This window comes from Talpa europaea (assembly GCF_964194135.1).
Source record: "Talpa europaea genome assembly, chromosome: 13".
In the NCBI taxonomy this organism is placed as follows: domain Eukaryota; kingdom Metazoa; phylum Chordata; class Mammalia; order Eulipotyphla; family Talpidae; genus Talpa; species Talpa europaea.
The window spans coordinates 24,919,341-24,938,656 of NC_140080.1; the positions used below are offsets into that span (position 1 = coordinate 24,919,341).

Consider the following 19,316-nt stretch of genomic DNA (forward strand, 5'->3'; position numbering starts at 1 on the left):
GGGGAGCTGGTTTTTTTTTTTTCACCCCGTGGGACAGGAAACAGAGCGGGAATGGTAGGGTAAACCTCAACGGCTTTGGGGTGCTGTGTCTGCCTTGTGCCCCACCATCATGGAGAACCCACGCCCCGAATTTTGTGCCCCGGATCTCAGTTCCAAAGCCCTCAGGTCCAGGACGCGGGCTGTAGCCCAGTTCAGTGTCCACAGAATGCTGTCTTTTGCACCCCGCTCCCGTGCCTGGGTGCGTGGTTCCTGGATATTCAGTGAGGGACTTTTACCTCAGTGATGGTCTTCATGCGCGTCTCCCTGCAAGCCTAGGTCGCAGGCGCGGGGACCTGGGCAGCCGCGATCCCAATCTGCGTTTGCTTTTCAACCGTGCTGCTTTTCTGTGCTATTCCTATCGCGTTTGCTTTTCCAGCCCGCTGCTTTTCGGTACGATCCGGATCCCGATCCGCGTTTGCTTTTCCAGCGCGTTGCTTTTCCACCCAAGCTTACCGGGCGGCCCCGGGCTGTGTGCTGGTCCTGGCCTCCTCCTGGGGGGCGGGGTCTCTGTTTAATGGTGCCCGGAGCTCACCTTCACGGCGAATCCTGCAGGGTTCTCCACAGCTCCCGTTCACGGGGTGTGGTGGCTGCTATAGTTCCTTCCCACTCCCAGTCCCGCTTGCTGCATAGTTTGTTCTTTTTTTTTTTTTTTTTTAAGATTTATTTATTTTTTTATACAAGCACTGGGTACAGTCAGAAGCGCGGGAGGGTGAGAGAACTCACCAGAGCCAGAGCAGGGAGCAGAGCAGGCAGAAGGACTGAGGTACACTGCTGAGGGGAGCAGCGGGCGGCAGGAGAGGTCTGCGCGCCATGTGGGATCCTCCTCCTGTGGCCGGGTAGCAGCTGGGGATCGAACCGGTGCTGCAGAGGCTGCGGGCAGCTTCGCAACCCAGTGCTCAATCGCTGCGCCACCGGGGAGGCCCTGCATAGTTTGTTCTTGTTGGTCGTTTTGGTTTGTTTTTTTCCTCCTCTCTGCTGGTCGGAGAGTGCCGACTCTGTGGGTGGGGGAGGGGAGCAGGGTTCTGCGCTTTCCTCCCTTCTAGTCCTCTTTTATGGCAACTTTCTTCTTCGGGTAGTTTGCTGGAGTCGTCCGTTTATCTTCCGTGTCCCACTTCTCACTGGGACCTGCCGCTTTTCCTCCCTATTAACTTTTTTTTTTTTTATAGAGGCATGCTTTATTTATTTGTTTGCTGGTTTGTTTGTTTGTTTTGTTTATACATGCACTGGGTACAGTCAGAAGCGCAGGAGGGTGAGAGAATTCACCAGAGCCAGAGCGGGGAGCAGAGCAGGCAGAAAGGACAGAAGTACACTGCTGAGGGGAGCAGCGGGCGGCAGGAGAGGTCTGCACGCCATGTGGGACCCTCCTCTGGTGGCCGGGGAGCAGCCGGGGATCGAACCGGCGCCGCAGAGGCCGCGCGCAGTTTTGCAACCCAGTGCTCAACCGCTGCGCCACCGGGGAGGCCCCTTATTAACTTTTTTTAATGGGAGATCTTACTCGCAGCGTCTCCTCACTGCCATGTTGCTCCGCCCTCTCTTAAACTGATCTTGCTTAGAACTAGTAAAAATGGATAATTCGTTGTTTACTAGCAATTAGTTTTAATATCATAATGTAGACATTTCATATCACAGGCAACACAGTAACATTTAAACACGATTTTCTGGGGCCTCCCTGGTGGCGCAGCAGTTGAGCACCGGGCTGCAAAGCTGCCTGCAGCCTCTGCATCGCTGGTTCAATCCCCAATCCCTGGCCACCAATGAGGGTCCCGCATGGCACACAGACCTCTCCTGCTGTGCCTGCTGCTCTCCTCAGCAGTGTACTTCGGTCCTGTTCTGTTCCCACTGTGGCTCTGGTGAATTTTGTCACCCTCCTGCGCTTCTGCTGTGCCCAGTGCTTGTATGTATGTATGTATGTATGTATGCATAAATAAAGATATAAATCTTTAAAAAAAAAAAACCCACGATTTTCTGTAAAGAGTTGATGGTAGCTGTTTGTTGCTGAATTTTAAAAAAACTTTTAAAAAAGTGATCCATGGTGGAGGACTTTCAGTACTTTGTTGTAGGTGTGTTACAATAACATACACCTGAAGGTTGTGATCCTGTATCTCCAAATTATGTACAGTATTGTAAAATAGTGTTACCTCAATGAAAATAAAATAAAACTATCTTAGTTATAAATAATTCATTAAAAAAAATGTCTGCAAGAACACAATTCCAGGTGTGTAGTACCTGATTCTGGAATATTGTAGTAAATAACCATAGATCTGGAAGTTATTTATGAAGAACTTTTTTTTCTATCGTTGAAGAATGAGCAATACAAAACAGTAATTTCCAAAAGAGGAACATTTATTAGGCAAACCCCACAGTCATCCCATCTTGTTGCCTCAAGACAGTTTGACTGGTGCAGGAAGCTGGAATGTAAGTAGAGTACAATGGTCCTGCTGAAGGCACCAGCGAAGAGGGCCCTATATATGGAGAGGTTCCAAGAAACCTATGTGCACACCATCTAAACAAAGAATAGAAGAATTGAAGACATCTGATCTAATGGAAAGTATATTGGACACTAGGAACAAACCAAATACATTTTGACTTCAGCCTGCCCAGTTATGAATTGTATGATCTGGCAAGTTGCTTAGGCTCGTTGACCTTTTCTTCATTTGTAAAATGGGTATGATAATCCCAGTTTCACAGGATGTCAAGTTCTTAAGAAATGATATACTCAAAGAACCTAATATACAGTACTTGACCCATAGTAAATACACAATTGTAACAGCCACTGATGGGAGAAATAAAATATTGTACAGAAAATGAACAACAATATACAAAATAAATTTCAATTAATAAAAAACTATAACTGAGCAATGAAAATGAAATTAACTATTTTGAAGAATAGTAACTTATGATAATTTAGTTGAACACAATAGACTATCTCACCGAACATTTTCATAGTAATGTCATTTATAATTTGTGTTCATTGAAATGCTTGTTGCAGTGTAATAAAGTATAAAATAGAAATATGGACTTAATTTAAAAATAAGCAGTTAAATGTCTAACCTAGAGAAATACAGGTCACAGACTGTTCAAGGTATATTTTAATTTATATTAAAAGTGATATATTTGAGTGATATATTTGAGAGTATATCTTAAATATACTCTTTCTCTTCCAAAGAACATTAATACTATGAAAGTGCCATTCATAATCCTTAATATTCATAGGTGTATATATATAACACAGATAACAATTTATAGTAAATGAGAAAATTTTTTCTAGTTCCTTAACTGGATAACACTAATAGGAAGACATAAAATAGTAATGTAAGTGTCCTTAGTGGAAACATGACAGAGGAGGTACTTGATTATAAAGGGCTTGATTTTCACTTATCTGAGACTTTTCCAATTTAACTCTTCTCATTTATGTATAAAATAATTTTTATTGACGTTGGAAATTACTTTCTGTTAAACTAAACATTTCTCTGCTAACAAATACAGTTTTCTGTATCACGTTTAAAGGTATCATAATGCTCAAAGAGAAAGTGTAAACAAGAAAACAACCAAAAGCAAGTTACAACTCTTCAAATAGTGTGAAAGTAATCCCAAATCAAACAAAATGTAAAATTAACAGGGTCAAATACAAAGGCCTCACCTTCTCCTCCCTTAAAATTTATTCTAAGGTCCTGAAACATCACACAGCCTTGTGCAGAGCCCCCAAATTTTGCAAAAAAAAAAAAAAGGAAGGAAAAAAAGTCCCGCGTTGGGAATACCATGTAGTTCAATGATACCACTTCCAGGTATTTACCCAAAGTATATGAAAATACTAACCCTAAACAGTTTATGCACTTGTGTGTTCAATGCAGAATTATTCATATTAGTCAAAAGATGGAATCTAAATGCCCATGGACAGATGGTTGGATAAAGAAATTGTGTAATATATACTCAACAGAGCACTACTCAGCTATTTAAAAAGAAGAAATAGTGCCTTTTAGGACAAACTGGATGGCTCTTGAGATCATTATGCTAAGTGAAATAAGACAGAAAGTGAATGACTAGATGGTTACTAGATGGTTTCACTCATTTCTACAATGTAAATAACCAAAGAAAGCAGACTGGCAGAGACACGGGAATAATTCATATACTTTGTGAAAAGTATACTGGTGACCAGAGGGAATGGGTGTGGAGGTGGGGGCGTTGGGGGGAGGTAGATGGAAAAGAAGCTAGGGTAAAGCACTATAGCTTTGGTGGAGGGTGAATGAGAAATGTTTTACTACCCAAAGTATATATTTTTGTAAGTAAGTGGCAAATCAAGTTTGAAAGGAAAAAAACAAGCTGTTTTGTTACTTTTTATTCTGATATTAAAGAATAAAGAACAGGATGATGCACAAAGGAAGGACGTGGTATATATAAGCAAGTATGCCTCTAGTCCTAACAACACATGAAAACTTTCGAATTTTAGTTTGCATTTTTGTACCAAATTTCCTTGAGTCTTATGCCCATTTATAAAATACAGAATAACGTGTTGAATTTATAAGACTAACCGCTAGAATTCAGTCAATTCCAGTGAATGATGATCTACCAGGATCTTTTCTTTTTTTTAAAAAAGGTTGTAATTATTAGACACTTTAACCAATTATTCAGAAGTATTTTCCATACTACCAGTGTTTCTATAGATTATATCCAGTGTATTTGGGGAAAAAGAGCCATGAGACAATTTTATGTATGGATTGTAAGAGTAGCGTTTTCTCCTGCATGCTTTGAAAACTCTGTATAGCATTACAGATGTTTTTCCTGTTAATTTATTAACTGTATTTTATGTGCCAATCACTGGGTATTCTATTTATTGAACTATATCCAACTTTAGACAGATGTGACTGTAATTTTCATATATAATTAGGTAAAAGACAATCCTTGACTTTTAAGCATTTTCAGAAGGAAAACATAAATAGCTTTTATTTATATATTTTTTTTAAGATTTATTTATTTTACAAGAACTGGGGTACAGTCAGAGGCGCGGGAGGGTGAGAGGATTCACCAGAGACAGAGCAGGGAGCAGAACAGGCAGAGGGACTGAGGACACTGAGGGGAGCAGTGGGTGAGGCAGGAGAGATCTGCTGTGCCATGTGGGTAGCTCCCTGGCCAGCTGGGAATCGAACCCACACTGCAGAGGCTGTGGACAGCTTCACAGCATGGCGCTCAACCTGCTGCGCCACCTGGGAGGCCCATAAATAGCTTTTATAAAGATGATCTTTATCATCATCTGGAATGTCAGGGGAATTTTATATAGAGAAGTTGCATGATGTCAAAACATATTTTACCAGTCTTAACAATATAATTTAAATAAAAATATTGTGAAAATTAAGCCAGATATGAGTAAAATATGTAATAAAAGAATTAGTTATTAAATGATTTGAAGGGAGTTAGAACTTTAAAGCAAAATAAAGCTGAATTTCCACCATATATTAGCCCAGTCAATCTTGCATATGGCTTCAGAGTTCCTGATCGTAAAATAATTATGTTTCTGTTGTTTTAAGTCATTAATTTGTTACACTAGCACTAGCAAATGAAGATACTTAGATTGGCTGCATCATTTGGAGGGAGTAGCAGACATGCTGTTTTTTTGAATATAAGTATCCTAATTTATGTAACTGGTCCATATTTGTGTAATGTCCTAACTCTTTTATATTTAGAGAAAAATGCCACAAACATCACTCTCTGGTTGTAAATATGTGCTAATATTTACTTAGGGTGTTTAAAAAGTGTTTGTTCTGTAAAAGAGTATACATGTAGAATATCAGTAGGTGCTGAAGGGACATGAGATCACAGCTTCTCCATGTTTCTACTTTCTGTGTGGTGACAGTGAAAAACGGCTCACTAGAGGAGTTTTTTATTTCTAAGTGACCTAGATCCATTTAACTAAGAATGTCTAAATGAAGATTTGATTAATGGAGGCACAATTCCTTTTTTAGTTAGGGTTATCATGAAGTTGGTCAAAAAGTTCGTTTTGTAAGGATGTTGGGAAAATTAGAAATTTAACCACCATACTTTGCTTGTTCTTATTCCTATTTGAGAAGCTAAGTCATACACAGTTCCTAGTGATGTCATCTCATATAATTATTGAATGTTGTATATTATGTGAGCATGTGAGTAGGAAGAAATTTCAGTTCAGCTGTTGATTTTGGTTTCAATTGCAATGAATAATGTTTGTTTAAATCTGAACCTATCTGTGGTAATATACTGATTAAATTGTCATGTGTGATATAATCTAGTACATGGTATAAAGTTGACCTAGTGCTTGTGGACTCAGTAATAACACATTCTTCCAAGTGTCAACTCTATGATTTATTTGTGTAATTTTCACATTTTACTTTGCTGTCATGGAGCTGGCAGAAGTCTGTGTCCCTGGAGAGTACTATTTAATTTTTAATTTAATTTTGTTAATGATAATTTTGCTTTTCATATTGACTGAAATGCTTTTGTTACATACTTGTGAAAGTTAGTTTAAAGCTAATGCCATTGGCAAGTAAGAGAGAAAATTTAATAAAATATAAAAATGGCAAAAATATATTCATTTAATATAAATCATAGAATAATTTTTGAATGAATCATTTATAGGTATCTCCCAGGGCACTATAAAACTCTACAATGAGATTTGTTCTCAGACGCATCTTCATTTCTAGAAATTAAGGCTGCATTTCTTTTTTTTTTCCAATATAAAACAGAACTTAAGCAGAATTTATTGGCCTTCCCAGTTGCCAGAATCTAACAGTATCATTTCCATAAACTCACATAATGAAACGCTGTGATGCAGACTTCAGGCACATTGACCCAATATTAGCCAAAAATGAGAGAATTTGAATCCACATGGTTATAGGTCTTGGCAGCAAGTGAATATCTTGTCCCCTCCACTCTCCCAAGATGCTTGAATGTTACGCAGTTAAGGGTACATTGTCATTCTGATCAATTGAATTTTAAAAATTTTATTCTGATCCGAGGTTTTAAAATGCAGAGGAAAATTTATTCTTCAGTTGTACTAGAGAGGTAAAAAGATCTTGCATTTATTGAAATAATGTGTTTTATCCATTTGTTCACTAAGTGAATAAAAATTGGCTATGTGAAGGATTCTTAAGTGCTCCTGACAATAAGCAATGCATTTGTCATAGTTTTATCATGTTGTTTAGTTACAGATGAAGTCCCTTGTTTCACATTATGCAAATCTAATAGTCATGTTGTACCCTCATGCATTAAGATATGATGTATTGTACATTTAGAAAAAGCTCTAAAAAAACTCATAAAATCTTCTCTCTACATCTGAATATACTTTACACTCAGCAATTCTTGGCCCTAAGGTGAAGACTTGATTTTATGTGGTTCTTTAATTTTCTGCATTACCATGTTGTTTAATATCATCTGTTTTGGGTGTTTCTCTCTCCTTTTGTTTGCTGGCACAAGCACTTGCAAAATAAAACTACCCCTTATTTAATACAGTTCCCCGAGCTGCTTCCTCACTGATCTTGGGACCTATATCACTTTATAGAGGTAACTGTGTATCATCCTCTTTTCTGCCTTCATTTAATAACCTTTTTTATTTATCTTTGTACCTTTCTTCTTATCTGGAGTTAGACATGTAAGAGGCCCTAATGAATCCTAACACATCCAATTGTGTGGGTTGTGGACTACACAACAGTAGAGGGAACTGTTTACATTGTTGTGCATATAAATATACCCCTAGAATTATGCAGTGTGCAACCTATACAACCAAGCATAGTGTCCCAAAATAAATATCTGGTAGTTTACATGTAACAAAAAATGTCAGCAGACCTTTTTCATTCTGCTTCTTCTATAATTATATTCAGACTCTGAATATGTTTCAATACTGGGCGGGACAGTATATTTCTACATTGTTTAATGTTGGTTATGAACCACAGAGATCAACTGTTCTCTAGGTAAGCACCAGAAAAGATGTCCTTTTGATTCATTTGATAGGTGGAGAAGATTATGTATAGTCCTAAGAGTCAAAGGAAGACCCATAGAACAAGGCATCAAGAAAGAGAGTGAAGAGGGAAACTGAAATCTCAAGCAGTAGGTTTGGTTAACTCAGGGTCACTCAGAATCTCTTTTTGATTCAGGACCATTCACATTCTATTATTGACTGTAGATTTTCTGAAAAATTGGGTTACAATCTGGGGGTAAAATCTGTGATTAGAAGCTGGTAGTCAGAATATAGGGTATATTGGTAGGTTTCCCAATGAAAAGGTGTTTGGGATTGGGATGTTTATAGTTTGCTTTTACCTCTGTGACAATCAAGGAATAACCAGCTTTTAAAAAACCTTTGATCATTACCTTGAGTACAACTGTTCTGAGGGCTGTCTTACTTAAACTGGATTTATAAGGTTTCTTCTTTCGTATCTTGAATATTGAAGGGAATGTCAATAACTAGTTCAACATAGGATAATTTGTTTCTCTTTCCTCTTTTATTTAGAGTTGTCTTACTTGATTTTGGTATGTATTTCCAGAAAGGTCACTTTTTGCATCAAAAAGAATAAATAGTAAAGCCCACAACAATAATGGACAATCTGATTATTTTAGTCTTCAAAAATTCTTTTTCTTTGGTATTTGCCTTTTAATTATTAACAAATATGTATCTACTTTGCAACAGGAATTCAGTTATAACAATAGACTTCTAAGGCATATGCAATCAATGTTAACAGGATTACATCTTCAAGATACAAAAGAAAAATTTATGTATGGAGTGAAGGTTAATGTATGTAAATGGTGACAGTCATAGTTCAGTTATCTGGGATGGTTTACCTAGTTAATGGATTTAGCAGAATAAAAAATATTTGAGAAAAACATTAAAATTTTTACAAATTAATGAAAACAATGTTCTCTATAGCACACTGTAGCACTATATTATGTCTGCTGCATTTGGGAATTTCTGCCCCCTTGCAGTTAGATGAGATGAGACCTCAGCAGGCACTCTCTAAAGCAAAGGTATCTCTGACTTAGGAAGGCAGAGACAGGAGAGAGTATTAATGCATTATTACTACTATATTATTATTAATATCAGACACAACAGACTAACAGAAAACATTTGAAGGAATTTAGTAAAGTTTTTACACAGTGATAAAAATAGTTATTTAAGGGCCTCCCCTGGTGGTGCAGGCGATTGAGCGCTGCACTGTGAAGCTGTCTGCAGCCTCTGCAGTGTTGGTTCAATCACAGCCGGCCGGCCAGCTGGCCAGCGAGGGTCCCACATGGCACGACAGACCTCTCCTGCAGCACCGGCTGCTCCCCTCAGCAGTGTATTTGTCAGTCTGCCTGTTCTGTTCCCCTCTCTGGCTCTGGTGAATTCTCTCACCCTCCCGCGCTTCTGACTGTACACAGTGCTTGTATAAATTAAAAAAAAAAAAAAAAGAACAAACAAAAACCAAAACACCAGCAAAACATAACATCAGCAACTAACTTTTGAGAGCTTAAGTGTCTGGCATTGTTTTAATTGTTTCATATATGTTTACTAATCCAGCATACACACTAAACCTATGTTTGATATGGATTAAATTAAACTCTACAGTAAGCCTATGTGGTATATCTATAACCTCCATAAACACAAGAATGTTAGATTGTATGAAGTCATATAATTAGTAAAAGATAGATTAAAAGTTCTGCTCTCATATAATCTGCCTCAAAAAGTCATAAATCTCAGAGGATGCTCTCCGAGATATAGAAGTCAAATAAAGAACAAATTATAGAATATTATTCATGGTTAGAACCCACTTATACAAAAATAATAATTTCCTCATGCACCTATTAAAATAATTATAACTGGTCTTTTGAAAGTTTTACTGGTGTTATGATATAAAATGTTATGTTGTTTTAAATTGTACTTATGACATTTAAATCTTCAATCTGGAAATTATTTTGTTTATGTGAAATAGAGATCTTACAGTATTTTTCAAACAGAAAGCCATGTCCCACACCAATTTCTATCCCTTTTGTAATAAGAAATGAAATCCTATAAAATTGAAAACAAGGTGGAATGTTAGTTTTGAAATATATGTTTATGAAATCAGTCAACATATTTTAGGATTTTATCAGGTATAAATGTAAAAGTTCTCATATTAAAATTAAAAATTAGTTAATGTTATCCTCATTTTTAATTTTTTTATCCTTCAAGGTAAAACATGTGGTTCACTCATTTAACTATTAAGAGTCACATGATGTCTGGTTTTTTTTTTTTAGATTTATTTATTTATTTATACAAGCACTGGGTACAGTCAGAAGCACAGGAGGGTGAGAGAATTCACCAGAGCCAGAGTGGGGAGCAGAACAGACAGAAGGACCGAAGTTCACTGCTGAGGGGAGCAGTGGGCGGCAGGAGAGGTCTGCGTGCCATGTGGGACCCTTACCCAGTGGCCAGGGATCAAACCGGTGCTGCGGAGGCTGCGGGCAGCTTTGCAACCCAGTGCTCAACTGCTGCGCCACCGGGTAGGCCAACATGATATCTGTTTATGAAAGTTTATATTTACCTTGATTTTCTATTTTTCTTCTAGGAAAGATTTCTGTGTACACAAGGATGAGCCATGTGATACTGTTGGTAAGTGTGCTTCAAACTTTTACACTTTTCAGGATTTCTGGGGACCTTGAACTTGTTTGTTGAAATACAGTAAATTATTTGAGAATGCTGACTTGAACGAAACTTTTTTAGAATATCAGATATATATTTTCCACCTATATGTTTAATGATTTGCCAATACTTCACTTATTAATGAAACAACTAAAAGACAAATAAGCACAGTATTGGGGGTAAATTTTGAATGATGATTTAAGACTATCTTGAGTTCTTGTTCTTTTTCTGAAGATACACACAGAGGTTCCATAAAATTCTAGTATTATAGATAAACCAAGACTATATCAATGACAGTATAACTGATCTTTTTCTGGCTAAAAGCAGACTGTGACAAAGAAATTCTATCTAATTTGCTTGTCTTATGGGAATTTCCTGTATATAAAGTTCTAAAGTTCCTCTGTTCTGTAGTGGATAACTGAAATCATGAAAACATAATCATATCAATAAAATCCATGAAACCAGTTCTTAATTTAAATAGAATGCCACATCCTTGCTAATAAAAATGCATAGGATTCAATTAAACTATTATCTATAGATACATACTTATATATGGACATATAGACATAAAACTAGAAATAAATTATGAACTATTTAACCATATAAAACTATATAAAGAGTTATGTGAATATATATTTACATATGTATAGTTTTACATCATGTAATTAATTGCATATGATAAAGTATTACTGGTAATATATGTATCTAAGAGTCAGAATCTGTTTTTGACATACCATGTAGGGTTCATTTCTGTGGGCTAAAGTATTTTAATGTTACCTCCTTTGAGGTATCATTTGTTCTTTGTAAGATGAAGAATAAAAAAGGGAGTGAAGTCAGAAAAAGAGTTTTGTGTATTTTTAAAAGTAATGCTAGCTAGTCCCATTTACTTAATGTCTCTTCACCGACCTCTGATAATTGAACTATTAGATAATAAAAAGAAAACTATTGTAACAGCGTAATGAATAAGACTATAAAGCAGGGCCTCCCCGGTGGCGCAGCGGTTGAGCGCTGGGTTGCGAAGCTGCCCGCAGCCTCTGCAGCGCCGGTTCGATTCCCGGCTGCTCCCCGGCCACCATAGGAGGGTCCCACATGGCGCGCAGACCTCTCCTGCCGCCCGCTGCTCCCCTCAGCAGTGTGCTTCGGTCCTTCTGCCTGCTCTGCTCCCAGCTCTGGCTCTGGTGAATTCTCTCACCCTCCCGCGCTTCTGACTGTACCCAGTGCATGTATAAACAAAACAAACGAACAAACAAACAAATAAATAAATAAATAAAACATGCCTCTATTAAAAAAAAAATAGGCTATAAAAAAAAAAAGACTATAAAGCAGACATGATGAAATAAAAAAAAATGATTCAGAATGGTTTATAAGGATAAAAAGAACTGTGCACCTAAGGAAAAGCTCAGTTTATTTAGTGATCTTCTTGCATTCACTCACTTACCTGCTTCCTGCAGTTTTATTCTTCTCTTCTTACCTGAATCTCCCAAGATTAAATCTTGATATATAATCAACCTAACCATGGAAGCTTCTTAATATAGAAAGAGCAACCCTTGATCATTTGAGCCCCTGAGAGAAATCAGCAGTTTTGGTAGCACCTTCTGTAACTATGCACATAATCGGATCTTGCTGTCATGAGCAAGTCATCATGTGAGGCAAACCAGTTTCTGCTTTGATGATGTCTGTATTTCACGTCTTGCTAATTATGTTTGAAAATAGCACATATATTCAGGATATACAGTATCTAGAAAACTTGGTTTATGGCTTAAAGAACATTTGAGTCAGTACTTTGGCCTGCTTGTGCAGAGTGTGTACAATTCTCTAGGGAAGTAGGGTAATCAGACACCAGCTTGGTTCAGCCTGTCCATTAGAAGCTTGATAAAATAAGTTTTAATATTAAGCATAAGATGTGGAAAGTCCAGTTCCCTTCCTGAGATTTCTCTATTTCTGGCATCACTGACTGCTAGCTCTTCCCTCTGTATCTTACATCAGTTTTTTTTTTTTTTTCTCAGCCTACATATGGGACAAGGGTATTTTTTTCTACTTAGTCTTGTACAGCATAAAAATTTGAAATATTTCTGCAAGAGAGACAAAATGAGCAGAGCAAACAAGTCAAGAGTAAACAAGTCAAGAGTAGTCACTTCTTCCTAATCCCTACTCCCTTGTGTCACACTAGCTACCCTTATACTCTGGAGACATACACATTGATAATGTTTATAAAGGCATTTGTGGAAATTGGCCATGTGGTTGCTACTACATCATCCTTGCATCACCCACTGTGTAGCCATGATGTTGTGGAGGGAAGGGTACTCCTCCTGGGGCGGGTTGTGATTAGTCTAGTTTAACCAAGAAGAACATGGCTTTGCCCTGATTGGGACATGTGATCAGGTACCTGTGTTTGCCTCCTTGCAATAAAGAAAGAAACATTTTTTTCATGGATGAAGATTGTTCTGTGTCCTCACTGGATGTAAACAAGGAAGGATGCAAGTCTGATCACTAAAGTCACAAGAAAAAGCATCCTATGAATGACTCTGAACTCATAAGCCATCCAAGGGAGGGGTGAGAGGCACATTTCTCCTCTGTGATATTGTTTATGTGTGTCTTTTTTTCATTGAGTTAATATGGGTTACATTATTGTTGCCATTATACAAGTGTAGGCCCCTCCTTCAGGCATTGCCATGTGCCACCTCCGCAGACCCTTATGCTTCCTCCCTTTGTTCTTTCCCTCCCCTTCTCCCGCTCCACCTCTCTGGTGGCCCCCATTCCATAGTCAGCTTTCAAGGGTTAGTTTTTTTAAATTTGGCTTTATCCAACTCTTTGTTTGTTCTTCTACATTCCACGTATAAATGACACCAGCTGGTATTTATCTTTCTCTTTTTGACTGATTTTGCTTAGCATTATCCCTTTCAGCCCCGCCCATGTTGCCATGAATGGTGATAGTGTTTTGCTTTTTTTTTTTTTTTTGACCACTGAGTAGTATTCCATCTACCACATCTTCTTAACACATTCATCTGTTTGGGGGAATTTAGGTTGTTTCTATCTCTGCTATTGTGAACAGTGCTGCAGGGAAAATGAGAGTGCAAGTTTCCTTTTAAATTAGTCTTAGGAGTGGTATTGCTGGGTCATCCGGCAGATATATTCCATAAATGCAGTAAGTTTAGCATTAGACTGTCTTATTTTGTAACTATAATTCAATTTAATAAAACTATATGATAATTCTAACAGATAATGAAACTATCTTTCATAAAATTCACAGCACATTCATGATTAAAAACTGAAGGCACAATAGGAACTTTAGTAGGAACTTTATTAACCCAATTAAAGGTATTTATAAAAATACATTAATGTATTTTTAAAAATAGTGAAGCATTAAAAGCATTTCTTTTAAAATCAAAAATAAGGAGCAGAATATACTATCAGTACTTCTGTTCAATGTTATGGAAATTTTAGCCTTTAAATTTAAGTGGATAATTTGGTTACATTTTAAATAAGCATAGAAAATATGAAGTTAAATTATTAGAATTAACCAAATGAGGTGATTAGATAAAAATCAATAATTTCAAACCAATTGCATTTTATCTACTAGCAATAATAGGCGGTGAGATAATTTGATTCAAAAATACTATTTACTAAGACATCAGTGTAAAAAAATAACAGTACAAAACATAGCAAAGCAAAAACAGACGATTATAAATCAGAGACATACTTCAGGGAAGGAGGAGGGAGAGGGGTCAGAAGGAGGGAGGGAGGAGCACAGGGGACTGAGGTGATGGTGCAGGGGTGCATTGGGGAAGGAAACTATGGGGACTACACCTGAGGGGGAGGAGGGAAGCAAATATTGTTTAAAAATGAACAACGATGTAAAAAAATTTAAAAAATTAATTAAAAAATAAAAATTTAATTTAAAAATCCTTATTAATTGCTAAAAAACCAAAAATACTGTTTACTATTTGGAAAATTTAAGTTCTTTGCTATATTTAAAAACAAGTGGATAAGACATTTAGGGAGAAGTGTAGTTATTTTGCAATTCAATGAAAAAGACATAAATCAATGAGCTGTCAATAAGCTGTCTTCATGATCTGAAGAACTAATGATAATACTAAGGTCATTAATTGACCTTGATCGTATTCCCATAAAAATTGAACAGAATTTTGGAGAACAGATGACAGTTATTTTGAATCTTATGTGGAGAAGCATAGGCTTAAGAATTGTCAAGGTCCTACTGGAGAAAGAATGAAGGGGGAATATGCTCTATCATGCATTAAGATGTAGTTTATAATAAATAGGACAGAGCAGTGGCACATAAGAAAGTCATCTATGAAGCAGAGCATCACGAGTGAAGGGAAATTATATTAAGATAGCTGATAATCCACCTAGAGAAAAGTGGGAATCAACCCCATGTAGCTTAATTTTTTTAAAAATGCAAGATGATAATAGGAAAATAACTTTCCATGGAGAATTGATGTTACAGTGACTCCCAGAAGCTGCTTAAAAACAATCTAAGAGGCTGTTCTGTAGATGACTAAGTTATCTATAGGTTTAAGCTAATAATTTTTCAGATGTTTTTATGTTAGTACCTCTTTGCAATCTTGAGAATTGTTGATGACCCCAAAATACTTTTCACATAGGTAATATTTATCAGTTATCACCATACTAGAAATTAAATCTGAGAACTCCTTTTATAATTTTGATATGACAGACTGGTTTTTATGTTTTTGTTGAGGTAACTTTGGTTTATAACATTGTATATAATTCATAGGAGGAGGATATACCTTTTCAGATATGTTACCTCATCACACTCACCACCACGGCACATAAAAATGTTTCAATTGCTTTAAAATTAACCGTGATGTACTCACCAAATGTCACCATAGAGAGCAGGTTTTTAGTGACATCTTTAAAAAAATTGCAGAACATGACTTTTTAGTATTTTTGTAAATGTATTTTTGTCTGGCTTTTAGAAGATAGCTGGAATCTCCTATCTACTTCTGCATGTAAGATGCTGCTGTATATTATTTTTATTGAAGGTTGTGAGCAAAGCTGGCTTCATAAAGATATATAATAGGAAAATCTGAGTATTTTTAGATTTATGGGGGTATTCTTTTCTTTGAAAGTACATTATAACCAGAAGTGGTAGTATCTCAATATTTACTTGATTATAGTGATGTAATATCTGAAAACATATTGATATATTTTTATACTTTGTCACATTAATATTTATTGTGACTGTTTTAGCTATGTATGGCTTTTGTGCATCATTCATTGGTCATTTGCAAAATACTGATTAAGTGAATTAGGCATATCTCTTGGTGATACATTTCACCACACAATAGTAATCATATTTGTCAGTATCAACCATTGATTTAATCAGAAAAGTCTTTAAATACTGGGAAACTGGCAAGCTCATGCTAGATTAACTTCACTATTCAAATTTTATTATTGGCCAAAAAAAAAAAACAATCTGTTGGTTTCCTTGTAGTGACAGATTCTTATTGTTATTTTGTGTCAATGTCAGCCAAATTCCCAAGTCTGCCATAACCAATTTTTCTGTTAGATATTATTTCAAGTAAAATTGTGTCCAATGAAAAGCACATTGAGTTTAGCGCATAAGTCAAACAACCCATTACTACTTTTCCTAGAGATATCATATTTTAGTCTGCAACAGAAATGCTTTATTCATACTTCTTTTTGTCCCACAAAATATTAAAAAATGGGTATATTCAGGAGTGCCAGTATAATCAAACAATACATTTTATTGCATTACTAACATTTTAAGATATAATAGGCATCCCCTTCCCCACAGTGAGTGGTAGTGAAATATAAAATCAGTGACAATGGAATTTGTTACCCTTGCCTTGATTTGTGGTTGGCAGTTTTATCTATTTTTGCTTTTGCACCATCAGTTCAAGTGTTGACAATTTTGATTGGACTTCATTGTGAACCTATTGAAAAGATTTTATGCGACCCACTAGAAAGACACTATGGAAGCCCAGGATTATGCAGAATACTCCTTGAGAGATTCTCTCATAATCTGGTAATGATTGCTAACAGTCACTGGTGTGTGTGTGTGTGTGTCTGTTTTAAGAAAATGTTTAAAGACTTGAAGGTATAGAAATTTGTTAAATATTTAGTATTAGCAAAAGGTACATGTCAATCAGTGTGTCTCCAGCTATGCATATTTTTCCAGTATTTGTTAATGAGAGAGACATTGTGCATCTTTACCAGATTTCCAATATTAGGATGCATTGGCCCTCCCTGCATTCTATTGGTAAAATTTAGATGCTTCAATATTATTAATAAACTTTGCTGTCTTTCAGCAGGTTAGGGTGGGAGTTTATTCTTCAGTACATGTCTGAATATTTCTGTTTTTATATATTTGCAAGTTGTTAAATAGGCATACAGACCACCTAGAAAGCCACTGCCTAAAGAAACATATTCAGAGACTAAAACATACTTAAATAACCCTTTTATGTCGACACTGTACATATGAGAATCTCCAGACACTTCCCTTTCCAAACATCAATACATATTCCAAACCACATTTCAGCAAAAGTAATCATTTTTTATTGGGTGAGAAAAAGAGGTCAAGCCAATTTTTTTAAGTAGCTTAATTTTCATTAAAGAGCAGTTTGGGCATTTTTCTTTTGCATTATGACACCTAAAACAGAGAATTTCAGAGACTGAAAACACTAAAGGAAATTACTGAGCTCATCTCACTCCTTTAATATTCTTTGGTTAGAATTGCTTTCTACTGAAAAATCATTTATTTAAATATTCAATATTTTGAAATTTGTAACCTTTCAGACTAGGTAAAGAATGAAATTAGCTCATTTTCTATATGAATCTTACTTTCTAAAATGAATTAGTAGTGTAATGAAGTCTTCCAAGGGAGTTCAAATACATTAATTGGGGATTTATCATATTCAAAGTTCCATGCCAAGTTCTATGATGTATTTAAGGACACAGTGTGGGTTCTTGCCAACTCTGTCCAGTGGGACATATACCTTAACAAAAGAGATCAAACATATGAGAAGCATGCAACAACCCCAATGTGCTCAATTTTGTATAAACTAAGGTCAGGTTTGAAATACCCAGAATTCTTTGTATTTGTTTGTATCTAATTCTTTGTATTAGACATGTTACAGAGTGCTGCTGTGGGGTTGATGTGGATATTTTCAGAAATGCAAATGGAACGCATTTAATCTGGTGGAAAGAATTCTAAAGAGGACACCCCTCAGATTCCTGTCCCCTGGTTGTTCAGACAAACATTAGTTTAGGTATTTACAGAAGGAATTTACAGATTTCATTTCTGTTCCTCAGTTAACCTTAAGATAAGGAGCTCTAAGGATAGCTGCTCTTTAAAGCAGGGACACTGAGTGGAATTGTCCCAGCAATCTGAATGAATTTGAAGATTCCCTAAGACTTTTGATAAATCAGAACCCATCTGGATAGCACCTTGATGTTAGCCCTGTGACAATCCTTAAGTAGAGTCCTCAGTTAAACCTTCCCAGATTCTGACATATGCCACTGTGCAATAACAAATGGGTGTTAATTTAAATCACCACCTTTTTCATGTAGCACTAGGAAAGTAATAAGTTCAGACTAAGAATACATATTTTTATTCATTCACTCGGAGTTTATATACTAAAAATAAACACAGCCATTTTGGATGAAAGTACATTTAATTTCATGGCCCTCTGTGAAAGCAAAGAAAGAAAAATAAATGTTAAGAAATGAAAGCTCTCATTTTTGGTAAGTTCACTTATTTCTAATGAGATAGTGGGATAGTGAATGTATTTAAGGAAACTTTGCAAGGATTCAGCATAACCCTTCAATCTGCAGTTTTCCACATTTGCTATTTTGCCTTGTCTCATCAGTGATAAACAAAAGCATGCTAAGTCAGATAGTTCTGAACATTTGCCCCATGGAGTAGAAAGGAAAGGGGTGAGTAAAACTGATCTTAAATAGAGTAAATAGGGTGGCACCAGCGCAAAATAGAGGGAAATACATCATCTTTGGGTCTCCAGCCAAGAAAATAAGAAATCCCAAGAGAAACAAATTGGACCAGGGCTTAACTCTAACTTTGCAATAAAAATGCCTGTGATATTCAACTATCAATGAGGTGATCATGTAATATCTAATTTATACTAAGACACTTTGAAAAGTTAGGTTCTTGAAAACTGACTTTAAGCAAAATGATGTAAGGAAACCAGGTCCTCAAGTAATACTGTTTCATCAATGTTGACAGGAATTATTTTCAACATTATAACAAAATGACATTGAATGAAAAAATGTTGTCTGAGGACCTGCCAGACCTGGAGGAAGGGAGCGGTACTTCCAACAGCTATTTCACTTTCCACATTTCATTTGAAGTGACAAAATAATAGTTATAAGTAGAGTTTGAAACTGGAATATATGTGTGTGTATATATATATAGGAATATGTATTTCACCTTAGTGAAATCTACAATAAGTAACCACTAAACAAGTGCACAATAAATTTAAATGAAATATTAAAATATTGAGACCTTCCTCATTTTCAATGATTATTGTTCAAACGAGCAGAAAGAAGGCTGGGAAGAAGAACAGAAGAAAGGAAAACAAAGGACAATCGACATCAATAGCAAACAACAGTAGATCTAAATCCCAACATTATCAATAATTACATG

At 36.2% G+C, this 19,316-nt stretch overlaps 1 protein-coding gene across 1 annotated transcript in view; it reads left to right on the forward strand.

Annotated features, from left to right (window-relative positions):
• ADAMTS19 (ADAM metallopeptidase with thrombospondin type 1 motif 19) overlaps nt 1-19,316 on the forward strand; it is a gene marked incomplete at its 3' end in the record, with an annotated part of 230,285 nt that overhangs the window by 68,410 nt on the left and 142,559 nt on the right. The window contains exon 7 of the mRNA XM_084252833.1: nt 10,581-10,624. Coding sequence (XP_084108959.1) covers nt 10,581-10,624 — 44 coding nt within the window. The remainder of the gene's footprint in view (nt 1-10,580; nt 10,625-19,316) is intronic.